This window comes from Puma concolor, chromosome B2 (genome assembly GCF_028749965.1).
Source record: "Puma concolor isolate L17-30 chromosome B2, mPumCon1.1.hap2, whole genome shotgun sequence".
NCBI classification, from domain to species: domain Eukaryota; kingdom Metazoa; phylum Chordata; class Mammalia; order Carnivora; family Felidae; genus Puma; species Puma concolor.
Window position 1 is genome coordinate 32,357,912 of NC_141671.1, and position 24,808 is coordinate 32,382,719.

General features: G+C 41.2%; 1 protein-coding gene and 1 pseudogene across 1 annotated transcript; one reads left to right on the plus strand and one right to left on the minus strand.

The window, feature by feature from the left end:
• The first annotated feature begins 14,637 nt into the window (after positions 1 to 14,637).
• Positions 14,638 to 19,753, plus strand: LOC112862863 (HLA class II histocompatibility antigen, DR alpha chain). The gene is made up of 5 exons (XM_086706546.1): positions 14,638 to 14,805; positions 16,683 to 16,928; positions 17,391 to 17,672; positions 17,978 to 18,143; positions 19,346 to 19,753. The coding sequence occupies exons 1-4, from the start codon at positions 14,724 to 14,726 to the stop codon at positions 18,130 to 18,132; spliced, it is 765 nt and encodes a 254-aa protein (XP_086562672.1). The 5' UTR covers positions 14,638 to 14,723; the 3' UTR covers positions 18,133 to 18,143; positions 19,346 to 19,753.
• A 1,101-nt stretch (positions 19,754 to 20,854) lies between these two features.
• On the minus strand, positions 20,855 to 24,497 carry LOC112862862 (protein CDV3 homolog A pseudogene; annotated as a pseudogene).
• Between the last annotated feature and the right edge of the window lie 311 nt (positions 24,498 to 24,808).

Consider the following 24,808-nt stretch of genomic DNA (forward strand, 5'->3'; position numbering starts at 1 on the left):
AAATGCTGGCGTGGAATGATATAGCAAGAGGAGAGTGATGTTGTGAAAAGAATAGTCATCATCAAGGCATATAGTGGGAGTCAATGGTGGAAATTTGAGGACAACCTTCCATACCAACACTGCATCATCCTTACCTCAGTACTTAGAAATAACCCTGGGAAGATGTCTGTTTTTAAATGATTAATTCTTGTGAATGCCACTGAGTTTCACTTGCAATTATTAGCTTAATTCCTCTACTATAAGACATAATAGTGCTTGACACAAAGGTTAGGATCAGTAAGTAAACACAGAAAATTTTTTACACCGAAATTTGCAGTGTGAAAATATTCTACCCATTGCACATATTCTGTATCATCTCGATATAGATTGTTGGGATTCTCCCAGGAGTCTTTAGCACCCATTTTATACATTTTGTTTATGGTCAGTCTCAGTAGTAGTAACTGCCAACTTGAGGAAGCTTATTTAAATTTTTGTGCATTTCTTCTCAAAAAACCCTTACATATGCTTTCTCAAGGGCCTACCAGTTTGGAAGTAAGAACTGTGTCCTGAATTATGTGAACTATGGATGTCCATTTTGTGTAGGGATATGTTGACATGTGGGAGAAACAGTCAGGAAGCACTGAGGAGACTAAGCATCTGGGACCAGGCAAGGATCCCAGAGAGGGCGGGAGGGAGAACAGAAGGAAAGGAGAGTCATGCATCTACATGGTCACCAGAGGGCAGCAGAGACACACTCACTATTAGGCCTTCAAGGGCTTTTCTTCAACACATGATTCACTCAGCTGTTTCTTCCTCCAAATGCTGCTGTCATTCATGACTCCTTCAGCCAGTATGATAAAAGGAGCCCTGAGCTTAGGATGTCTGAGATTTTAACTCTGGTTTTGCTATAAATTTGGATAAGCTTTACTTTGGATAAGTCTCTTTTTGGGGCTTCAATTTCCTTAGCTTTAAAATAAGGATAAGGATAATACGTGCACTACTCATGTTAAAATATTCCTAAAAGGGTAATGTGAGAATATAATCATGACATAAAATTCCTATTTAGGTATAGGTTTCATTATTGGGAGTGGAGTTGTGGAAAAAAGGGAGACTACAACAGTAGAGGAGATGAGAAATGACAAGAAAGGAGTAATGCAAGAGGAGTCAGAAGCCTTGTTAAGAATTTGGAGACATTCAGGTGATGACCATCAGCTCCTATTCTTGGGGCTCCTAATGGAAACCTTTTTTGAGAATTGTCAGGTCAACTCACCAGAAAGATAATTTATTTCATGGAGTCCCATAGCAATGGGTCTTATAAATATAGAGTTCTCTCCGGGAAAAGAAAGAAAAATAATCAATTCTCATATCCTGGTGATATACCAATATATCATTTCATAGTCTTCTTGGTCTTCTCTCTGATTGGAGAGGAGACGGCACTGGCAGAGCCCTAAGATCCCACCCAGAAGATGGCTTCCCCAGAGTACTGATGGGGAGCTGCTGCTCAGAAGTGGAGCGTGGCCTCTCTTCACAAGTTCAATGGGCACTTTGGGAAGGGGGGTGTGGTCCTTCTCTGTCCCCCTCCTCCATCACCCTTTAAACTTGGGAACAACAACAGACAAGAAAGTGTGACTGTCATTATTGCTGTTTAGAAGAAGCCTGAGGCTTTGAAATAATGTTTTACAGTAATATTTCTTGTATTTGTTCCTCTTGAAAATGTATTTTTCTGACACTAGAAGATAATTGGCTTTGAGAGGAGGAATGGTTCCCTCACTTTAAAGTAATATTTGAGGCTTAAATGATGAATTCAGGCTGCCCATTACAGGATCAGTAAGGATGGAGGTCTACAGGGGGCCATGTGTGCAGAAGGAAGCTGACTAAATAGAAGCATGTCAACAACCCTGACCTCTGGGAAGCTTGCACCCCACAGTGGTGTGTTCCAAGGTATAAATAGCCTGAGGATTAACTCAAGCCCTGATGGAATAGAAACAAGCTCTTCTGTGTTCATGACTATACTGGAGTCCCTCTGTGATACCTCAGGTCCATCAAGATGAAGGTGATATGAGAATAAACTGTCAGGAAACAGCTAGGAGGGCTCCTTGGTATGTATGACTCTCCTCATCTTACCTACCTTATCCAGTGTCGTTTTGGCCTCATCAGGGGACACAATGGACATGGAATTGTGGCAAGCTCTCCTGAGACCTCTAGGGCTTAGGACTGTGACAATGTTCCATCAAATGATAGGGAGCAGAGTATTGTCATCTAGACAAGGAAGGCAAAGAATCAGTGGCAAAGTGAGATCTTATGGATTGAATAGTCATTGAGAGAGGAATGAAGATTGTGATTCCTAAAGTTCATGCCACAAGAATAGAGTAACTGCAGTTGCCTCAAGGACTCTTGTCCAGATGCAGCTTTCCTAGCAAAATCTCCTCACATTATAGATTTGCTACCAGACGTCAGTAGAATTTTTTAAAAAGCAGTAGAACTTCTTCAGAGTGGTACTTGAAATACCCAAACGTTTAGGGATGGGGCACTGGGGGAATTCCTAGCTCTGACGGACCTACAGTCTGAAAGCTGTTAGTACTGTCAGACCAATCACTGACTCTGAATCCAAAACATGTCTGAAAAACCAATTCCTCTCACATTTAAAAAAGTTTAATGCACTTTTAAATTTAATTTTACAAAAAAGTTACATAAGTGTAGAAACAATCACTAAGAGCAACCATGATTTTTTGAAAATGATAAAAATTACAATAAATTGATTCCACTGTGGGGGTAAGCTCGTAGGAGTGAAGTGCCAAGAAGAGCTACAAGCACGGGTGAAACTCACACCAGCTGACTAGCAAACCAGAGCCGATGCTGCACTTGGGGAATCAGTAAAATCACGAATGTGTGTTAATGCACTTCCACTCCTCCCAGGACCCCAGAGGGTGCACTCACAGAGACAGCCAGGCATGGCTATCTACCTACCAACTCACCCCCCCCCCCCACCCCCCGCATTTGCAGCCTCTTGCCCTGCCAAACTTCTCAGGTTCTTGTATTCCACCCTCCATGCCACTCTGAAGCAGGCTACTGTAGTTCCTCATGTCACCGGTAGATGGCAGGTTTGTCAAGAACGGGGATTTCAGTAGGCTCAACGACTATGGAGTGAGGGAGGCTGTACAGAGTTGCGTCCTAAAACATCCCAGATTTTAACTTCCAACCTCTTCTTTTCATAAATTGTGTGGAACGGGGCAAGTGTAGGAAACTTGCTGCTGACCAGTATGCTTCAGTCTCCTCAGGGCCTCAGCAAAATTGGTGACTGAAGATGGGGATCATGAAGAAACATCTAAATAAGCAGAGATTAACAATGCGGGGGGGGGGGGGGGGGGGAGGGGGTGGAGGGCGGGAAGGGGAGGGATTCAACAGTGGTTGGAGAAATTAGGCACCTTTCCAGGGTAAGTTCTATCTTTTGCTCCAGTACTGCCGCACTTTCATTCTGGAACCAGTTCTAGCTTCTGACTTCCGTTGCAGCTCCTGCTGCTCCCATTACCAGTAGCTGTAGAGCATGGCCCAAAGTCTTCTATCTGAAGACCTTCTGCTTCACGTCCCTTCCCTCGTTGGCTACTTTTAACAGCCGCACTATGCTGTATTGTGTGACAGTCCTCCATTTGTTCAACCAGTCACTTGTAATGGGTACCTGGATTGTTTTCAGTCTTTTCCTGTTGCACATAATTTTGCATGAAAAGCTCCACATGCACCTTGGGCAGCTGTCACTGTAGTAGGCTGAGAAGCAATAAAACAAAATAAGTAAGAGAGATGGCAGACAACTTTGTCAGGAATAGTGGAGCTCCCTCAAACCCTAGCATGCACCCTGGCACATTGGGGCCAATCTTAGAGTCAGTTTTTTTTATGGACTATGGACTCTGACTTTCCGCACCAATATTGCTCCAATTTGCCAAAGCCACTTACCTTAACATTTGCTGAGCATGTGGGTAGTGCCACCTTCCTTCTTAGATTTCAGGGGTGAAAGATGCCTCCAGAACTTGAATACTATCCAAAGAACAGGCCTCTCTCTTAGGGAAACTCACAACAAGGTACCAAACCCTTCACGAAAGAAAAAGAGAATGTATGTCTGAGTGTCCCATCTCTTCTCCAGTGTCTCTTGCTTTTTGGTACTGGATCCCTGGTGACACCTATTCTTACAATTTCAGATTTGAGGTCTGAACAGGCTGGGTGGGGATGGGAGCCATCAGCAGCCCTATCACCTCCCTTCCTTCTAATCTCACCACCAGCCGTTGCACATTCATCCTGGCTTGAAACTTTATCTTTGTACCTTTGCTAGGTGGGAGCCAGCTTACAGCAGATGTTCTGAGTCTGTGCAGTTTGATTAAGTATCTGATTGTCACGTTGACTTTCCCTCTTGGTCTCCAGACACACATACCAAGCTCTGCATAAAAGCGGGTATGAATTTCTAGCTGCTGGCTATGACCATCCATTGCTTTGCCATCTTGTCCATGGCAAAGACAGGTGCTGTAGCTGGATATGTGGACTTCTTTCCCCACACATGACATCAATTTCACAGAAGCTTGACAGAAATTCTCCCAAGCTGCAATAGGAAAGGAGTGCTATTGAAACCAACCTGGCGCACACGAGGACAGTATAATCAGTGTCTGATTGTTTAATGATGCACTGGTTGTTTAATAATTATGCTTGTGCATGATCCATGTGTGGCATGGTGCAAGCAGAAATGAATGGAACATGCCACCACCATTCATGTGGGGTCACCATCAAGACTCACACCAGGGGCTGTTAAAGCTCCTACCCAAGACTAGATCTTCCGAATGATGGACAATACATGCCCAAAGGGATAAGGGGCAGATGCACCCCAATGTTTATAACAACGCTATTAACAATAGCCAAATTATGGAAAGAGCTCAAATGTCCATTAACTAATGAATGGAAAATACATACACAATGGAATGTTACTCAGGGATCAAAAAGAGTAAAATCATGCCATTTGCAACAACAACAACAACAAAAGGAATAGAGGGTGACATAGAAAATGACATGGACTGTTTGTTGAGGTAGGAACATAGATTATTAATATGTGATCTTTTCTCTTTTTTAAATTTAAATTCACATTAGTTAACATATACTGTAGTATTGGTTTCAGGAGTAGAATTTAGTGATTCATCACTTACATATAACACCCACTGCTTATCACAAGTGCCCTCCTTAATACCCATCACCCATTTAGCCCATCCCCCACCCCCACCCTTCCAGCAACTGTCAGTTTGTTCTCTGTATTTAAGTCTCTTATGGTTTGCCTCCTTCTCTGTTTTTACCTTATTTTATTTATCCTTCTTTTCTCCTATGTTCATCTGTTTCCTTTCTTAAATTCCACATATGAGTGAAATCATACGATAGTCATCTTTCTCTGATTGGCTTATTTTGCTTAGCATTAATACACTCTAGTGTATTATTCACGTAGATTTTTGAAAAGACATGAAGTAAATCAGGTATTTTCACTCTAGAAATGTGAGTGTAACATTGTCATTTCTGAGACCTCCTCCATTTCCCCTTCAATCAAAACACTTGCAACTTGTTTAAAATCAGCCTTTTTACCCCATTTAGCTGAAGTTTTCTGTTTATTCCATACCCTATTGCATGTCTCTACTCCCTCCCCTCTTTCTTGTTCCTTATGATTCCAAGGCAATTTAAGGATGGTTCTGTCTTCCATGGGTCTAAGAGCTTTACTTCTCAGTCTGCACTATCCACTGTTGGGCCATTTCAATTTTCTGGTGGCCAGGATAAAGATGGGGTAGGAAAGAGGAGCCTATGGATATCCCCAGATGTGACCCAGGCAGTGGCCTGTTCCCATAGTTGGTGCCATCTCCAGGCTGCTTTGCATAAGTCTACAAGAGTCATCTGCTGGATCTGAGCCTTGCCTGGGAAGCGAGCTGTAAACTTTACTTTTCTGTAGACAAAGTTTCCATTCCATAATGACAAATGAATTTGTATAGTTGAGTTTTAGTTATAGTTTAAAAAATTAATCCTGTGTGAATTGTGTCATCCATAATATTTTCTACCTGCTATTTATTTATAGGTAATGAATGAAAGAGATGGAGGTTTTAGGAAAAGCAGGGTATGGATTAAAGAGGTCACTAACCTCTAGAGGGAATAATCACTTTTTGTAGCAAGTTGTTCTGGACTTAGGCTGTTTCTCTTTTCCTTCCCACACTGAATTGATGGGTGATTGCATCTGTCTCAGTACTGTGTTCATTGACTGGTTTCAACCCCCATCATGTACATTCCCCCTGCCTTCTGAAATGCTCATCTGGACAAGACCTTTAAGTAAAAAAATATGAAGCAGGTATAGAAAAAGAATGTATGGAGTCAAAGAAAGAAGGGAAGAAGGGAGGAGGAAAAGATGGAAGGAATGAGGGAAGGAAGCAAGATTTGGAAGGGAGGAAGGAAGGGGAGAGAAAGGGAGGAAAAGGAAAAGGGGTCAAAAGGAGAAAGAAAGGGAATGGGGGATAAAATAAAACAATTCTAATTTTTAATAATTTCCAAAAAATTCTTACAATGGTGCCTATTTTCATACACAATATAAAAATATACCAATTCCCTGTAAACCCCTACTCCTATGATGTCAGAGAGAATGCCATTCATATCTACTCACCAGATGAATGTGTCCTTCACCTTTTGCTGTCTGATCATTCACCATCTTCTACATCCCAGCAAGCCAATCAAGGGTGAATTATGCAGTATGATCCTCTTCTAATACAGAGTCCAAGGGTACAAACCCCTACCAAATTTGTTGGAGATCATGATTATACAGATTTATTGGCCCAGATGATGGCCCGGTACCAGCCATGACTCTAAAGCCACTGGGTTTGCGTCACAACTCAGGTTATAAAGCCTGGTTAATTAAATAAAACTCATTGAAAATTTTGCAGAAGATTGAAATTATAGCTCCAGGAACCACTAGTGGAACTGTATGGATCTCAGAGATAGGAAAAGAAGCACCTAGTGCACAGCCACATTAGAAAATGAACTTCATATAGGAACCTCAGGATCTAGCAGCTGCTCTCAGCATAAGTGGGCGAGGTCCCTGCAGCTCCTTAGAGGAAGAAGTAAAGGATCTTTTGCTCCAAAGGAAGTATATACATTGCCCTCATTCCGTATCCATATTGCACACCCTGAAGGAGGCCTCGCAAACTACTCAAATGCAAGTACACTCTTTGGTTGCGGTTATTACTCTTACTATGTAGTGCAGGATAATGAGATTGCTACTAGACCCCGTGTGTCTAACACTCTCTCAGGAAGTGTGCTGAAACACATTCAGCAGGGACACAACTGCACTACAGGATGGCTGAGCATCAAGCACTTGCCTGCCTGGTTGGAAGGATTTCAGCCTGTGTGTCATGGATTCTGGCCATAGAGTCTGACCAAGTTCACTTTCTTCTGCATTAAATGGTACCAATGGAAGTGATGCCCAAATGAATCAGTTTGTCCTTATACCACTCTCAAATTATATCCCAAGCATAAAGGCTCTCCCAGCATGACCAAATCAGACCCATCTGGCTGGTCAATTTGTATTCTAATATTTTTACTATAAGTTTAATGGATGAGGCCTGGATTGTAAAGCTGGCATCCATAAATGTCCCTATAATTAGCTTATCAATGTGTTCAGACTCTATATTATTTTTTATTAAAAAACTTTCTTTAGGATTAGTGGTTATTTATTTATTTTTAATTTACATCCATGTTAGTTAGCATATAGTGCAATAATTATTTCAAGAGTAGATTCCAGTGATTCATCTCCTGTGTATAACACCCAGTGCTCATCCCAACAAGTGTCTTCTTTAATGCCCCTTACCCATTTAGCCCATCCCCCCCACCCACAACCCCTCCAGGAACCCTGTTTGTTCTCTGTTTAAGAGTTTCTTGTGTTTTGTCCCCCTCCTTGTTTTTATATTATTTTTGCTTCCCTCCCCTTATGTTTTTGTTTTGTATCTTAAATTCCTCATATGAGTGAAGTCATATGATATTTGTTTTTCTCTGACTAATTTCACTTAGCATAATATCTTCCAGTTCCATCCACGTAGTTGCAAATGACAAGATTTCATTCTTTTTGATTGCTGAGTAGTTTTCCATTGTGTATATATACTACATCTTCTTTATCCATTCATCTGTTGGTGGGAATTTGGGCTCTTTCCATACTTTGGCTATTGTCGCCAGCGCTGCTATGAACATTGGGGGGCATGTGCCCCTCTGAAACAGCACACCTGGATCCCTTGGATAAATATCATGGCACAATTGCTGGGTCATAGGGTAGTTCTATTTTTAATTTTTTTTGGAACCTCCACACTGTTTTCCAGAGTGCCTGCACCCATTTGCATTCCCACCAGCAGTGCAAAAGAGAGCCTCTTTCTCTGCATCATTGCCCACATCTGTTGTTGCCTGAGTTGTCAATGTAAGCCATTCTGGCTGGTGTTAGGTGGTATCTCATTGCGGTTTTAATTTGTATTTCCCTGATGATGAGTGATGTTGAGCATTTTTTCATATGTTTGCTAGCTATCTGGATGTCTTATTTGGAAAAGTATCTATTCATGTCTTTTGACCATTTCTTCACTGGATTATTTGTTTTTAGGGTGTTGAGTTTGATAAGTTCTTTATAGATTTTGGATACTAATGCTTTATCTGATATGTCATTTGCAAATATTTTCTGCCATTCCATTGGTTGCCTTTTAGTTTTGCTGACTGTTTCTGTCGCTGTGCAGAAGCTTTTTATTTTGATAAGGTCCCAATAGTTCATTTTTGCCTTTGTTTCCCTTGCCTCCAGAGACGTATTGAGTAAGAATTTACTGTGGCTGAGGTCAAAGAGGTTTTTGCCTGCTTTCTCCTCTAGGATTTTTATGGCTTCCTATCTTATGTTTATGTCGTTCATCCATTTTGAGTATATTTTTGTGTATGGTGTAAGAAAATGGTCCAGGTTCATTTTTCTGCATGTCGCTGTCCAGTTTTTCCAGCACCATTTGCTGAAGAGACTGTCCTTATTCCATTGGATATTCTTTCCTGCTTTTTTCAAAGATTAGTTGGCCATATGTTTGTAGGTCAATTTCTGGGTTCTGTATTCTGTTTCATTGATCTGAATGTCTGTTTCTGTGCCAGTACCATGCTGTATTGATGATTACAGCTTTGTAATACATCTTGAAGTCTGGGAGTGTGATGCCTCCAGGTTCAGTTTTCTTTTTCAATATAGCTTTGGCTATTAGGGGTCTTTTCTGGTTCCATACAAATTTTAGGATTATTTGTTCTAGCTCTGTGAAGAATGTTGGTGTTATTTTGATAAGGATTGCATTGAATATGTAGATTGCTTTGGTAGTATCAACATTTTAACAATGTTTGTTCTTCCAATCCATGAACATGGAATATTTTCTATTTGTGTGTGTGTGTGTGTGTGTGTGTGTGTGTGTGTGTGTGTGCATGTGTCATCTTCAATTTTTTTTTTCATAAGCTTTCTATAGTTTTTGGTGTATATATATTTTTTAACCTTTTTGGTTAGGGTTATTCCTAGGTATTTTATGGCTTTTGGTGCAATTGTAAATGGGATTGATTCCTTGATTTCTCTTTCTGTTGTTTCATTATTGTTGTATAGGAATGCAACTGATTTCTGTGCATTGATTTTTATATCCTGCACATTCGCTTTATTCATGGATCAGTTCTAGTAGTTTTGTGGTGCAGTCTTTTGGATGTTCCATATAGAGTGTCATGGCATCTGCAAAGAGTGAAAGTTTGACTTTCTCCTTGTCAATTTGGATGTCTTTTATTCCTTTGTATTGTCTGATTGCTGAAGCTAGGACTTCCAGTACTATGTTGAATAACAGTGGTGAGAGTGGACATTCCTGTCGTTTTCCTGACCTTAGGGGGAAAGCTCTCATTTTTTCCCCATTGAGAATGATATTAGTGGTGGGTCTTCCGTATATGATCTTGAGGTATGATCCTTCTATCCCTACATTCTTGAGGACTTTTATGAAGAAAGGATGCTGTATTTTGCCAAATGCTTTCTCTGCATCTATTGAGAGGATCATGTGGTTATTGTTCTTTCTTTTATTAACGTGATGTATCACATTGATTGTTTTGTGGGTATTGAACCAGCCCTACATCCCAGGTATAAATCTCACTTGGTCTTGGTGAGTAATTATTTTAATGTATTGTTGGATCCAGTTGGATAGTATTTTGTTGAGTATTTTTAAATTTCTTTAATGTTTATTTATTTTTGAGAGAGAGGGAGAAAGAGAGAGAGAGCTGGGGAGGAGCTGAGAGAGAGGGAGACACAGAATCTGAAGCAGGCCCCAGGCTCTAAGCTGTCATCCCAGAGCCCAATTCAGGGCTCAAACCCACAAACTGTGAGATAATGACCTGAGCTGAAGTTGAACACTTAACTGACTGAGCCAACCAGGTGCCCCTCGAGAATATATATTATTAATGGAGTCCCCACAAAATGAGGTCATGGACACTGCATTCTCCTTTGCAAGGTACACCCCTGCTGATCCAATGGAGCTCACTGAGACTGCTCATGTAGCAGTAGAGCCCATACCTGTGGTTCCATCCTGGGCCAGGCCTCTAGCACATATACTCAGAATTCAGCACCAGCCTGACACTTATACCCTTCATTGATCTCTTCATGGAAAGGCCACCCTCCGCCAGGTTGGCCTCCACCACTCCCAAGCACACCAACTCCACAGACAACATCACCCTTTCCTGAGAGCTTACTGTTGGAGATGATTTTACCTCAGATGGCCACACCACAACCCAAGAGAACAACAAGGAAGACAATGTGCCCCAAACTTGTGGGACATTGGAATTTTTTCCTCTCATTTTTTCCCACACAAGGAGGGAAATGATTATATTAACTGTCAACCTGGAGGCTTATTTGCAAACATGCCTCCAAATGATTGACAATGAGGACCCAAGAGAGTACTTTTTTTTTTTTCTGAAAGAGCTAAGCACTTGCCTCAGAAAGCTAACCTTTAGCAAAATGCTTGTAAACCATAAGTCCCCTGCCATCTGCCTGGAAGGACTAAACAGCATTTCATCTTTATGTCAATGAAGCCAAACAATGTATTCTAAACCATCCTAGTTACATAAGTACTTCCTCACAATACCCCCAGTTTGACCTGCTGAACTCCGTGATCAGGGACCTCTCCATGCTGTTTTCACTGCTAAATGTACTGGATTACAGCTTTGCTTTCCACCTAACACCTCCACAACATATTCTGTTCCTCATTTTGTTTCCACCACCACTACCGACACCTCCTCCAGGCTTGAATTTACCACCTGCACTCCTCTCCACATCTTACCCATATACCCCTCCCTATTGTCCAACACAACCCTGCCTTACAACCAAATTGGCCACATCCAACCTGACAAATATATTCATAGAAACCTCTGAGCCTTGCAAAGTAAATGATGCTGGGTCTGTCACCTCGCAGTGGCTGACCTACAGCCAACTTCTGGCCCTAATTGCTGACCAAATTCCTTAAACAAAACATCTTCAACAGGTAATTGTTAAGCAAAAATATATATTAATCTGACCAATTAAAAATGAAGACTTTTCCAGCTCTCCTTCCCCCAAACACACACAATATAGGTATATGTATGCAAACACACCTGTATTCTATAAGATCATTCGGAATTAAATAAATTCCACACTTTAGATCTCATGCAATAGAGAATAATATTTAAGAATGCCATTTCTTGACTTTCTTACCTGGACTGTGGAGTAAAATCACTTTCTATTCCTGGAAGAAGAGGTGAAAGGAGGATTCACAGGTGAGGGCAGGCACATTTTCAGAAGATGGAAACAACTTTGCATTGGAATGTCCTACATTTCTGGGATTTGTGCTGGATATGGAGTGGGAAAGATGGCATGTGGAGTTGGAAATGACTTCTGAAAACAAGGTGCCAGAATGTCTAAAATCAGGAGGAGGTTCTGAGTAAGGAGTCAAACCATTAATTGGTCATGTGGGGACAGCTGTTGAAGGCAAACACTCTTAGTCTTCTGTGGTGAATCTATTCCTTTAGAATTTCTCAGTTATCGAGTTCAGCTTGTGCCTTTTAGAACAGAACTTGGGTACTATAAAACAACCTGACTATAGATGTTCAAATCATAACAATGGAAACTGGTTGGATGGCAGGGAAATATTCTGAGATGTGGGTCCTAAATTACCAACCTCCCCTGCCCCAACACATACACATACACATACACATACACATACACATATACACACTTGTGGCCTTGGGTTCCATGTGAAACTTATCTCATTTCCAGGCCTTACTTACCTATTACCCCCAAATACTCCTCTGGTTCTAGGTTTGGTACTGTGAAGGAACCAGAGATAAGGTGTACATATTTGCATTTAGTAATTTAAGGAAAAATTCCCATTAGCTTCTATGTCTTGTCTGTATCACAAGTAATAGAAGTAAGAGTATTACATTTCTCAGGCTCTTTTTGTGCAAGATCTGAACGTGGTCTACATGCTGCCAGTAAAAGTTAGTATTATGAGATTTGGGAAGTGGCAGGTAGGTTGAAGCTATCTCATGTGGTAGACATAAGAGTTTCACACACAGGAGTCTTGGCAACAGCCTTGTGTTTCCAAGACAGTCCTTTCCTTGGGGCTCTAGAGGAGACAGTTTCCTGACCTCCTGGATTTAGGGGTACACACTGACTTTTGCTCCTCCAGTCTTCCTAACACTTTAAAGGTATAAGTCCTTGTAATACAGGAGAATTGTAACAAACGATTCTGTTTAAAGTGTCTATAGGGACTTCTATTTACAGACTGAACTCTGACTAGTACAGTGGCTCCTCACCATTTGATGTCACCGAAAAGAACTCACTCAGGTGCCCTCAGAAATCCCCTCAGACTAAGGAAGCTAGAGTATAGGAAGAAAACAGGAGACCATGAGTAGTGTCTGGATAGGAACATCTCTCTTGTCACAGGGAAAGGGAAATGAAAGTATTTTCTAACGTCTCCCAATTTGGTAATCTCATGAGGAGAACCAATCAGCATTCTAGAACTAAGCAATATCATAAGTTGCTGAGCAACACCTTAGTTTGAAAGTGCTGTTATGACATTTAAGATATTTTTCTGTAAATTGTCTTTGAGTTTACCATATATTCATTGAGCAACTTATAAAAACCAAAGAGTATGACAGCCAGCAAAGGGCAGTCATAGAGAAATTATATTTGTTTTGACCTCTGAGGAGGAGATGACAAGCCTAAATCATAGGACCAGACTCTCAGCAGAGACTGATACTGTAGAACTCTCATCTGGACCATTCCTTTGCCTCCAGGAAGTGTATTTCTTAACAATTTTAGGGCAAAACTGCTGTGGGTCTCTTCTAAGTGATCTAGAAGTCAGTGGTAGAGGATGTTCAAAGCCCTCGTATATGATCAGATAATCAGTAATGTGTAGAGTTTTTTCTCTCATGATTTGTGAAGGCAGCAGTGGGTGGATATCTTATCCAGCAGTGGATAAGACATTAGCACAACAGTATAGACAATCTGCCCAGAGTATATGTGTCATGACTGATAATAACAGTGAACTCACCATCTGGTGGTCTGCCTCACTGACAGTTCTCTCTTTATTGAAAGTATTCAGATTCTAGCCCTTTCTATGTATGGCTTAATTTTCCTTCCTACGGCACTGTATGTCCAGAAACATGAGGGCCAGAGTGTGTTAACTTTCAGGTTTCTCAATGGTGAGCATCAAAATAAATTCTTAGAATCAGAACTGCAATAATTTATGACATGAGGAGAACTTTCATAATGTTATGACATGAGGAAAGTTATGGTAAAGCCCTCCTGCAGGTTATTATCTCTATTGCCCCCAGTAAAATAAGCTTTGCCCAATTTACTCCACCCTATGCATCACCTTGATTCCTCAAATGAGGTGTATCCCCAGCGGTCCACTCCAGTCTCAGGTCATATTTAGTACGGTGGGGATTAGGAAAAGGTACCCCCCCCCCCCCTTACAGTCCACTGCTTCCAGTAACCATTACCTATGACATCTCTTCCATCCCTCTCCAGCTAGAGGACACCAGAGTTCCCCACTGATGTTCTGTAAATATAATACAGTGCCAGGGATTCCCAGCTTTTGGGCTGAGTTGTCCATCTGGGAGTCTAGGAAACTGGAGAAGAATCCTGAAGCAATAAGAAGCTTTTTAAGTGAAGCTCTGTCACCCAGTACTGTCAAGAATCAAGTATTCTCCATAGCACGACAATTTACCTTCTCTTTAGATGATTTGTTGTCCCTTAAATAACTCCCCAGCTATCACAGCACAGAGGCATAATTTGTCACTAATTGTCACACAGGGTGTTTCCATAGATTTTATTCTCAGTGCTTCAGGTACATCTGTTTCTAGAACTTATATTGGGATGAAACAGTCTATGGCTGAATGTACAACATTCTCAAAAACTTGAGTTTTTGCTCTTTTTGTTTGTTTTGATTAATTGATTAAAACTTTATTTCTGTATCTAATGAACGAAGTGTTTCCTTTCCTGACCCTTTACAAGAGCTCTTTCCTTAGCAACAGATGTGTCATCTCAAAAGTTTTTCTGATTGGCTTCAGCTCAATTTATTTGAATTTTAATCAGTCAGACTCTATCATACCTTACATTCTCTTTTCCTTTATTCTTGTCAGTTCTACCCCACTCTTAAGCTCTACTGACCCCTATAAAATCGCCAAAGAAGAAAATGGCCGTAAGTAGAGTCCCAGTGTTAGGATTTTTCATCATGGCTTTACTGATGGGTCCTCAGGAATCATTGGCTATCAAAGGTAAGTGCTAAGAGAAACAAAACTTTGGATATAAGCTCTAAAAACATTCGAGAGATAAACTGTAACTATTTGCAAGACAATCTTTGGGCTGAAGGGAAAGTGTGGCAGTCTTCATGTGGTCTAAATCTGAAAGTATAAAAATTATAGTTTGAATATCTTATCATAAATTGAAGTCAGTCACATTTAGTTGAGAGGAACAAAAGCTGAGTATTGATTAATACCATTGACTTTGAGATCAGCCAGACTTGAAGTGAAAATATTTTCTGAGAGGCATTAATGTAAGCTAACGTCTGGGTTTTAATTTCTTTTTCTGGAAAATAAGCAAATTTTAAAATCTCACATAATTTTGTATGATTAAATGAGGAAAAAAATTTGAGAAGTTCTTACCATTGGTTCTTAGCCAAATACATGGTAGTTATGTTTTGGCAATTGAATCCTGTCAGCATATTTTAAGCACATTGTACTGAAGATCACCAGAAAGGGAAGTCACCAAAAGCAATTAATCTATCCAAAGGAGGGTAAGGGCAGGTATGTATGCTGATACAAAATGCATTTAACTTACTTCCTCTTGGGAGAGGGATATCCCCTTCACCCCTTCAGTAGATTTTACAGTGATCTATGGTCACTATCATTTAGTGATTTTCACAAAAGAGTAGAACAATGAGTAAGAATATGGAGATTCTGCTATTATTCTCTGTCATCTCCACACGAAATGTTTACTTCTGTGAAAATGTGTTATGAAAAAGTATCCTTCACTCAGACTGATCCCACAGAGGGTGGCAGGTACACTGGAAATAAGTAATGTAATAATCCAACTCCAAGACCCATGATAGAAATTTTAAGTTTCTATTGCCTAGAAAGAGCCACATATAGAGATACATACCTTGTAAGATAGAGTCTCTTTCCTTGGGATGGAAGGGGAAGATAGAGGTGTCTCTGTTCCTTAAATACAAAGCAACTTTAACCCTAAAATGCTTGTTACAAGTCTGATGATGTACTAAGAAATTACTTACTTTGCTTGCCTCATTTAATTCCAAAGACAAAGCCAAGGTAGAAGCAAAACCACAGGAAAGTATAGTAGGAAAATAACATATGAGTAGTAAACTAATCAATTCAAGGTTACTAAGTAGCTGAATAAGAATTAAAGATTTAATTTGAGGGGCGCCTGGGTGGCGCAGTCGGTTAAGCGTCCGACTTCAGCCAGGTCACGATCTCGCGGTCCGGGAGTTCGAGCCCCGCGTCAGGCTCTGGGCTGATGGCTCAGAGCCTGGAGCCTGTTTCCGATTCTGTGTCTCCCTCTCTCTCTGCCCCTCCCCCGTTCATGCTCTGTCTCTCTCTGTCCCAAAAATAAATAAATGTTGAAAAAAAAAATGTGCAAAAAAAAAAGATTTAATTTGATTCCACAGTTCAGAACCCAGCCTTTTAAACAGTTTTCCCCTCTTCTTATATTACAATGTTCCGAGAGATGCCCTAGAATTCTTGTCTAAGTGTATTTAATTGCCAGGAAAATGCAGTGAGTGAACAATTCTCTTTCAGGAGCTGCTGCTGTATTTCCAAATAGGGAGTCATTTCTCAGCTAGTAACATGGAGCCAAACAACGGCTTCACAAGACTCGGATTTTCAGCCCTCATTTCCTTCAATCCACCCTCTCTAACTCTGCCCCTTTATTTCTGCCCTCCAGCTGTGTTCAACATGGATGTCTTCCACCTGACCCTCATCTTCAGACTCATCCCTGCCCTCCATCACTCCTTCACTCCATATAGCTCCACTCCATATTGTTCCACTGCCCCTGCCAACATGTTTGTCTCACATCCTGGATTCTTTTTTCTCTCTTCCACCTTTCTTCTCCCACCCTAACACCTTTCCTGCCTTTTCAGAGGAGCATGTGATCATCCAGGCTGAGTTCTATCTGAAGCCTGATTCATCAGGCGAGTTTATGTTTGACTTTGATGGTGATGAGATTTTCCACGTGGATATGGAAAAGAAGGAGACAGTGTGGCGGCTTGAAGAATTTGGACATTTTGCCAGCTTTGAGGCCCAGGGTGCCTTGGCCAATATAGCTGTGGACAAAGCTAACCTGGACATCTTGATAAAGCGCTCCAACAACACCCCAAACACCAATGGTAACTTCTACACTGCTAGACATTGGAATCCTAACGTTGAAACAGACGTTTTGGTTTGTGTTACATTATTGTGATTGACTTTCCCTCCCAGGGGCCTAGAGTCACCGTCAGCAAGCCCCTACCTCTCATGCCAAAGGCCCAAGAACAGTATATAAGTTTATTCCTTTCCTGATGTGCTCACATCTTATCCTCACCATGCATAGTCACTTACACTGTGAGTCATTGCTCCAAATCTATGCCAGGAGAGACAGGAATAAAATTATACCCGTTACTTAAAGTATCCCAATGTATCTTATACCATAACATTGGTTCCAATTCACGGGGGAGAGTATCAGAGATAGGTATCTGAGACTGTGGCATAGATTCTCGGGACACATTTCCAATTGCTTTTTCAAAAGCTTCAGTGGGAGGGAGAGGGTATAGCCTAAGCAGGGAGGCCTAATTTCTGTCATGCGTCCCCAGAACCTCCCGAGGTGACAGTGCTCTCAAACAGCCCTGTGGAACTGGGAGAGCCCAACATCCTCATCTGTTTCATCGACAAGTTCTCCCCACCAGTGATCAATGTCACGTGGCTTCGAAATGGAAAGCCTGTCACCACAGGAGTGTCAGAGACCGTCTTCCTGCCCCGGGAAGACCACCTTTTCCGCAAGTTCCACTATCTCCCTTTCCTACCCTCGACGGAGGATGTCTATGACTGCAAGGTGGAGCACTGGGGTTTGGATGAGCCTCTTCTCAAGCACTGGGGTATGGACTATCTTCAGTCTCCTTCATTCTATGGTTTCCTCCCATGATGCATGTGTCTGGTGCTTAGGGACCCAGAGTACCCTAACACATCCATAACAATTGCTGCACATCCTATTCCTTGTCTTATCCCATTATTCAGCTCCCCCCACTTGTTAATTTGCATTCCTTTCATCCACCATTCTGTCTTCCTCTTATTTGATTGTTTAGTAACTATTCATTTGACTAAACACCCTACATTTGGTTCTAGGTGCTACTCCATATGACTGTCATTACTTCTGTACCGTACTCTGTTTTATTTTCCCCAGAGTTTGATGCACCAACCCCCCTCCCAGAGACAACAGAGAATGTGGTGTGTGCCCTGGGCCTGATCGTGGGTCTGGTGGGCATCATTGTTGGAACCATCTTCATCATCAAGGGCATGCGCAAGGTCAATGCTGGTGAACGCAGAGGGCCTCTGTGAGGCATCCACAGGTGGGTGTCATGTGGTCAGAGGAAGACATATATGGAGTTTTCCAAGGGTAGGAAACAGAATGGAGAAAAGGATGTGTGATGTCTTTAACAGAAAATGACAGGAAAGCCATGGCTCTTGATTTATCTTTGCTGGACAGAATCAGACTTTGGCATCATCTGGTATCCCAAGGTTTTAAGATCCCATATTCTTTCGCATACATGTACACCTAGACCACAAATTCAATCTTGGAAGTTATCTTTACTACCTAAGACCATTGATGCACATAATACTTATAAACCAAATGATCTAGGAAGGATTTGGGCACTTCTGGTTTATATTTTCTGAAGCGGTACATCAGTTCAGAAACATTTCCAGAGGTTGGCTCTTGTGGGGTTAAGATAAATTCACTGGATGAAATGAAAATCCCTTGAAGGCCATTGCCTGTTTTTATTTCTGTAATCTGAAAAGTGGTTTGGAAACTTCCAAGAGAACGTAAGCCGTGGTCTGCTCATTCATGCTTACTTGGAGAGTAGGGGATGCAGTTCATGTTGGAAAGGTTATATTTACTAGATTGTATTTACTATTACTTGGGTTAGATGAATATTAAGACACTTTTCCAAATCAGGGTTGCCTGAGTGGCTCAGCAGGTGAGTGTCCAATTCTTGATTTCAGCTCAGGTCATGATCTCAGGGTCATGGGATTGAGCCCCACAGCAGGCTACAGGCTGAGTGTGGAGCCTGCTTGGGATTCTCTCTCTCTCTCTCTCTCTCTCTCTCTCTCTTTTTCTCTCTCCCTCTACCCTTCTTCTCCACTCATGCTCTCTCTCTCTCTAAAATAAAAAATATTTATATTTTATTATTTTTTAATGTTTTATTTATTTTTGACAGACAGAGAGAGAGAGAGAGAGAGAGCATGCACGAGAGGGTCAGAGAGAGAGGGAGACACAGAATCTGAAGCAGTCTCCAGGCTCTGAGCTGTCAGCACAGAGCCTGATGCAGGGTTCAAACTGGTGAACTGTGAGATCATGCCCTGAACTGAAGTTGGATGCTTAACTGACAGAGCCACCCAGGCACCCCATAAAAACAAACAAACAAACAAACAAATAAAAAAATGTAAAGAGACTTTTCCAAATGAAAGGATCAAGGGAGAAAGGAAGGAATCTGAAAAGAGAGCTTGAAGTATTCATCTTAACACTTTAGTAACTATGTGTGTCCTGCTACAGGCAATGGCATTTCCTAAAGAGAAGATCAATGAAGAAATTTGTGCTTTAATAGCTTCATGAGCCCAGCAATACTCCAATTGTGCACCTCACAGAAGACAACTTTTCTCCAGCATTTTCAGCCCTTTAGCTATTCTAAGAATAATGATGCCTTCCTGATCTGTCCAGACTCTGACATCTAGTTATTCCCTGATTGTTGCCCCTTCTTGGGTATGTTTTCCTCCATTTTCTATCTTCATTTTAATATCACCATGTAATGCCTCTGGAATAGACCCTAGAAGATCCTTTCTCTATTATGGAACCTTTTGAATGTTCAATATAGACATCATTTCTACATTTATTGCTTGGGTTTCTTCAAACTGTAATTGTGATTTTTTGAGCACAATAAACTTTTGATGAGTCTGAGATGAAGTTTTGGTGTCTAAACCAGTTCTTCATAGGGACTAGGAAATATATGTGATTCTTTCTTCCTGAAATGTGTTAATGTTGAATGTGTGTGATAAATTCTGTAAGTAATCAGAAATATCTAGGTTCATTAGGACCATGCCTCACTTGTAGCATCCATAAGCAATCCAATCGCTGTGGTCCAGTCCCCCTAGGAAAACCCTGGAGTAGAGTTTGTTGGGAGATCTCTACTTAGCAATGGTTTCAGAATCTGATTTTGGTTCTTGAGTCCCTAAGTTAATAACATATCTGGATCTCTGGTAGGATGAATGTGGAAGCCTAGGGTTCAGCGTTAGATAATAGGTGAGACTGATGAGGAGGAGCAGATGGGAGTGGAGTGGGGAGACAATAGAGGAGGATTCATATACTTTACAGTATTACATATCAATTACATCCCGTCCAGGTTTAATGAAAAATAGGATTGAACGTTGTGGATCAACATTACCCATTTTATTGACATAGTCTTGGATGCCTATTTCATTTCCAGGAGAATGGTCTGACTTATTCCTAGAATAGTCTTGGATTGGATATGTATCCCTGAGTAGAAAAATCAAGTAAAAAGTGGGAGTTTGGGCAGAACATGACATTAAAATGGAAGGAAAAAATATTTAAGACACAGGGGGATATTGCTCATTTATCTGTGAAACTATTACTTGATCTTTATTTCTAAATGGCTAGCAGAGCCTACCCAAAACCATAAAGATTAATTATCCTGACAGTTTGTTAGAGTGGCAAATAAGGGATGTTGCATTGATGTCAACTTGGGGTTCATCTTGCTATACATTCACTAGCTGTGTATTCACTGATACCTTACTTAATTCAACTTACCTGATTCCTTTCATGAATATACTGGTGGGAATTTTTTATCATACTGAGTTATTGTAAAAATTAAAGGAAAACTGCAAGAAGAGTAATGAGGTACCACACTTAGTGGTAATAATGTTGCAAAAGTGATCAATTCTATTATTTTTTCTCAGAATTTCTACAGCCCGATGATAAAAATCTCAGAAAAACCAAAGCAAGATGACTTTGATGGGTAGCAAAATAGATCACCCCAAAATATACCACTTAGCCATAAGGATAGTTTTGAACTGATAAGGTGGTCTTGGGTAATATAATTGCTTTAGATTGCTTATTAGCTGAAGAAGGAGGCTGTGCCATAGCAAATACCTCCTGCTGCTCCTGGATCAATGCCTCTAATGTTACAGAAACTCAAGTACGGGGAAAAAAACAAGCTTCTTGGCTAAAACACATTGATACCAACTGGTTTGGTACCTGGGGGTCCCGACTAAGAGACATACTTCAGTCCCTTGGTATTCTCCTGATAGTCATCATGAAGCTACATTCTCTCAAGGGGCTTAAACACATGTTTATAATCACCAGCAGTACATCAGATGGTCTCACTGCACTTGGAGAAGCAGAAATGGCATGAACGGTGAGGTGCAAACACCTTCCACGAACCTGATCTGATAACCTAAGAGTTTCACAGGGAAACAAGAACAACTTAACCCTGATGGTGACAGAGAGACACTAATACAAAATTTGGTCCACCTCTCATGTGTGCAAGGATGACCAAAATGGGGGAATTGTTGGAGTAATTTTACTAGGAGGCCGTCAGATAGAGATGGCTCCAACATCTTGGTAACTTACATGAGCAAACTGAAACCTAAGCCAGAGTCAGTTCCTTTAAGTGCACTCATACCCCAGCAAAATTCACCAATAGCCAACTGGGATTTTCCAAGTCAGGCCAATGAATAAGGTATAGCCACTCAGGTAATTTCTGTGCTCTGTTTCTGCATCTATTCTAACAAATCCTTTCCCCTAAGCTCCTGTCAGAGAACTTGCACCATTTTGGGGTTGGCACTGCCAGATCTGAATAATTCTCAAAAAACAAAAACAAAAACAAAAACAAAAAACAACTCTTGAAAATTATCTTATGCCTCAGTTTCTCTTTTATCACTTTATAGGACTTACTAAAAACTATCAAGTTTCTGTACCTATGGCTTAAATAACGAAAGCCACATCTTCAGAAATTTGAAAATAAGCATAGGTATTTCTTTTACATCGCTCAATTTTTTTACTATAAATACAGGTACAATAGGAATAGAGTAAAACTTAGACACATGTGGAATAAAAAAGAAAACATCTCTATACTTCCATATACTTCCATACTTTACCTTTGAAGCGTAGTTTTAAGTTTACAGAAAAAATGGGCAGAAAGTACAAAGTTCAGAATTTGCATCTTCCTCCTGCTTCACAAATAGTTTCACCCTTTATTAACATTTGTCATTAGTGTGTTGCATTTGTTACAATTGATGAACCAACACTGATACATTACTATTCCCTGATGTCCATAGTTTAGATTAGGGTTCACTCTTTGTATTTTTTTGCATATATTTACTTTTTATTGAATTTGTTAATGTTACAGAGTCCTTGCACTGCCAAACCATGCCTGAGAATTCAAAGAAAGAGATGATACAGTGGACTGCCTCAGCTACCCAGCATACAGTATATTGAAACTTGATTCATGTGCATTTTTTATAATTTCACAATCTTTCGAAAAGTTATAACAAGAGTTGGAATTTTTATCTCCCACAGGCCTTCAGATTTCTAGTATAGTATGCCACTAAATAAAAGTTCCACACATTCATCTCAGTTTATTCCTCAATAACATAACCCCTAAACAAAATTTTGCTGGAAAAAAAAATGTATACTTTTCAGGGGAAATATGTGGCTCAAGGTCCAAGAGTTTATTTAAGAATTTTGGTTCCCACATGAAGTCTTCAGTTTGACCAAGAATCTCTTGTTTCTTGATTAATCATCCAACCTCTCCTTGGCTGGTTCAGCTACTCACCCCAATACACCAGAGACCAGGCATCCTGCCTGCCACCTCCGACCATACCATTATGGCTCAGGTGTGGTGGGCAGGTCCTGTCAGGAGATCCTGTCAACTCCCAGGAGCTGATTCCTGCACTGACACTGTCATCAAGACTGAACTCCCATAGGGGTTCCCCCCCCCCCAGGAACAGTTTTACTCCCTCATTTGCTTCACTCTGGCCAGTAGGAAGTCTGCAACTCTTGCATTTGGCAAAGGGATTTATTATAGAGAAACCCAGACTCTGCACCGAGCGGTCATGCATCACTTTGCAATATTTCTATTGACCCAAAGATAAAAAACTAGTAAATTACCAAACTATCTCATTAGATGGAAAAGCTTTTCAGTAATCCTGGATAGCTTCCTGAAGTCCCTTTAAGGACTAAAAATTACTGGATAGTTTAAGCTGTAATTTTTAAAAACAGAAGGGCTATGTCACCTGTCTCTCTCACCCTGGACTCTTCAAATGAACATAGACATACCAGAAGGTTGAGAACAGAGCTAAGCTGTCACGGTCATTGCATCTGCAGAATGTCCAATACCTTAAAAATTTGGGCACAAGCATGTCTGGTAATCTTTTCAAAGATCATGTAAGACCTGTGAAAACCTAAGTGGGTTTTAGGTTAAGGTTCTGTTCATGTTGCTCTGAATTTATAAGGACAGGTCAGCAAATCATGTGGCCTGAGCAGAACCCACACTTTCCACTGCAGTTTACTATACAATGTAGACCTGATTAGAGGAGGCTTTGGCAGCACCTGAAGTAGAGCCTCCCTGCATCCACTGCCCTTTACATCAAAGGCTATTTTGTTCCACTCTAGGGACTGGAAAATTCATGAGATGTGTCACAATCCTAATGCATATTTCAGGTTACTTATTCAACCAAGCAATATGCTCTGTCAAAGAACTTATTCCAAGTCAAAAAAAAAAAAAAAAAAAAAAAGGGTCTGTTCCACATTAGCGGAACAGAAAAAGCACTACCCAAATAAAAAAATCACTAAAAGAAATGAGATCACACCCCTCCTACCCCCTCTCCCACTTGATAGACCCAAGTACGGTTGACTCTAACTTGTGGTTACCTCAGAATACAACTCCCACTTTAAATTATAAAATCACAGCCCTACACAGATTATTGGACACAGTTCTTTTGAGAGCTCCCATTCCAGGAAGTCTAACACAGCCCACTACAGAGTATGCCTTAAGGATGGGGCACAGGACAGGTTAACATTAAGGTCACTTAAATTTTCATCTTTTGCAGCAGATCAGAACCCAGATGGCTGACTTTCTGCAGGATTTCTGATAGGAATCCAGGAGAGCTGGTTTCAAGCTCCACAACCACACTTAACTAGCTGTAACCTTCGTGTTCAGAAGGTGTGATGCACATGAAGTCTGCGCCTAGGGCAGCAACCCTGAGGCAGTCAGCCCTTACCAAGGCTCGGTATTTCCCAGCTTCCTACATGCTTGGCAGAGGACTGCAGGGACCAGGGACTGTGTGGCACTGTAGATTTCTGGTGGGCCTTGCAGTGTTTTCCTCGTTGTGGTTAACCTGGCTCCAGGCGGCGTATACACACCGCTGGTCATCGCTGGTTTCTGTAATGATTATTGCAGCAGGAGGTGCTTGTACTGGAGCGGTTTTACTCCAGGGACCTGAAGATTCTTCTACACCACCATCACCACCTCCACCTTCTTCCCAGTTATCACCTGGATCTTCTCTTTTCTCGTTATCTTCTTCCTTTTCACTTATTGGCATTGCCTGAACTCTGAGGCTGCTGTAATCAACCTCTTTTTGCTCAAATTCTTTCCACTCATCTTCATCCTTAATGCTGTCGTGAGACTAATTCCGTTTCGGGCTTAGAGGCCAAGATTGTTAGAAAATTCAGCTCAAAGTACTGGGCTGAAGTCGGAACACTGAACTACTCAAGAATCTCAGAGCAGATGTCCCCCGATAAATGCTGCTCTGGGCCTAGCACTTTGGGCCCAGACCTATTTCCACTTGAGAGTGCCTCTGTCTTGGTCACAGTCCCAGCCAGCGACAGGAGGTGCAGGGGCAGGAGTGGATGGGAGTGGGGGGAGGTAGGGGGGTGGGAGAGGGGAGCCAGCCTGGCTTGGGGAAGCTCCCGTCACATGGCCGGCCTCTGTGCCACTCCAAC

What these genes read in the sequence shown, in the direction of transcription:
- LOC112862863 (XM_086706546.1), top strand. Translation starts at nt 14,724, where the DNA reads ATGGCCGTAAGTAGAGTCCCAGTGTTAGGATTTTTCATCATGGCTTTA. An exon ending in CAACACCCCAAACACCAATG is followed by an intron (nt 16,929 to 17,390) that starts GTAACTTCTACA and finishes ATGCGTCCCCAG; the next exon opens with AACCTCCCGAGGTGACAGTG. An exon ending in GCCTCTTCTCAAGCACTGGG is followed by an intron (nt 17,673 to 17,977) that starts GTATGGACTATC and finishes TATTTTCCCCAG; the next exon opens with AGTTTGATGCACCAACCCCC.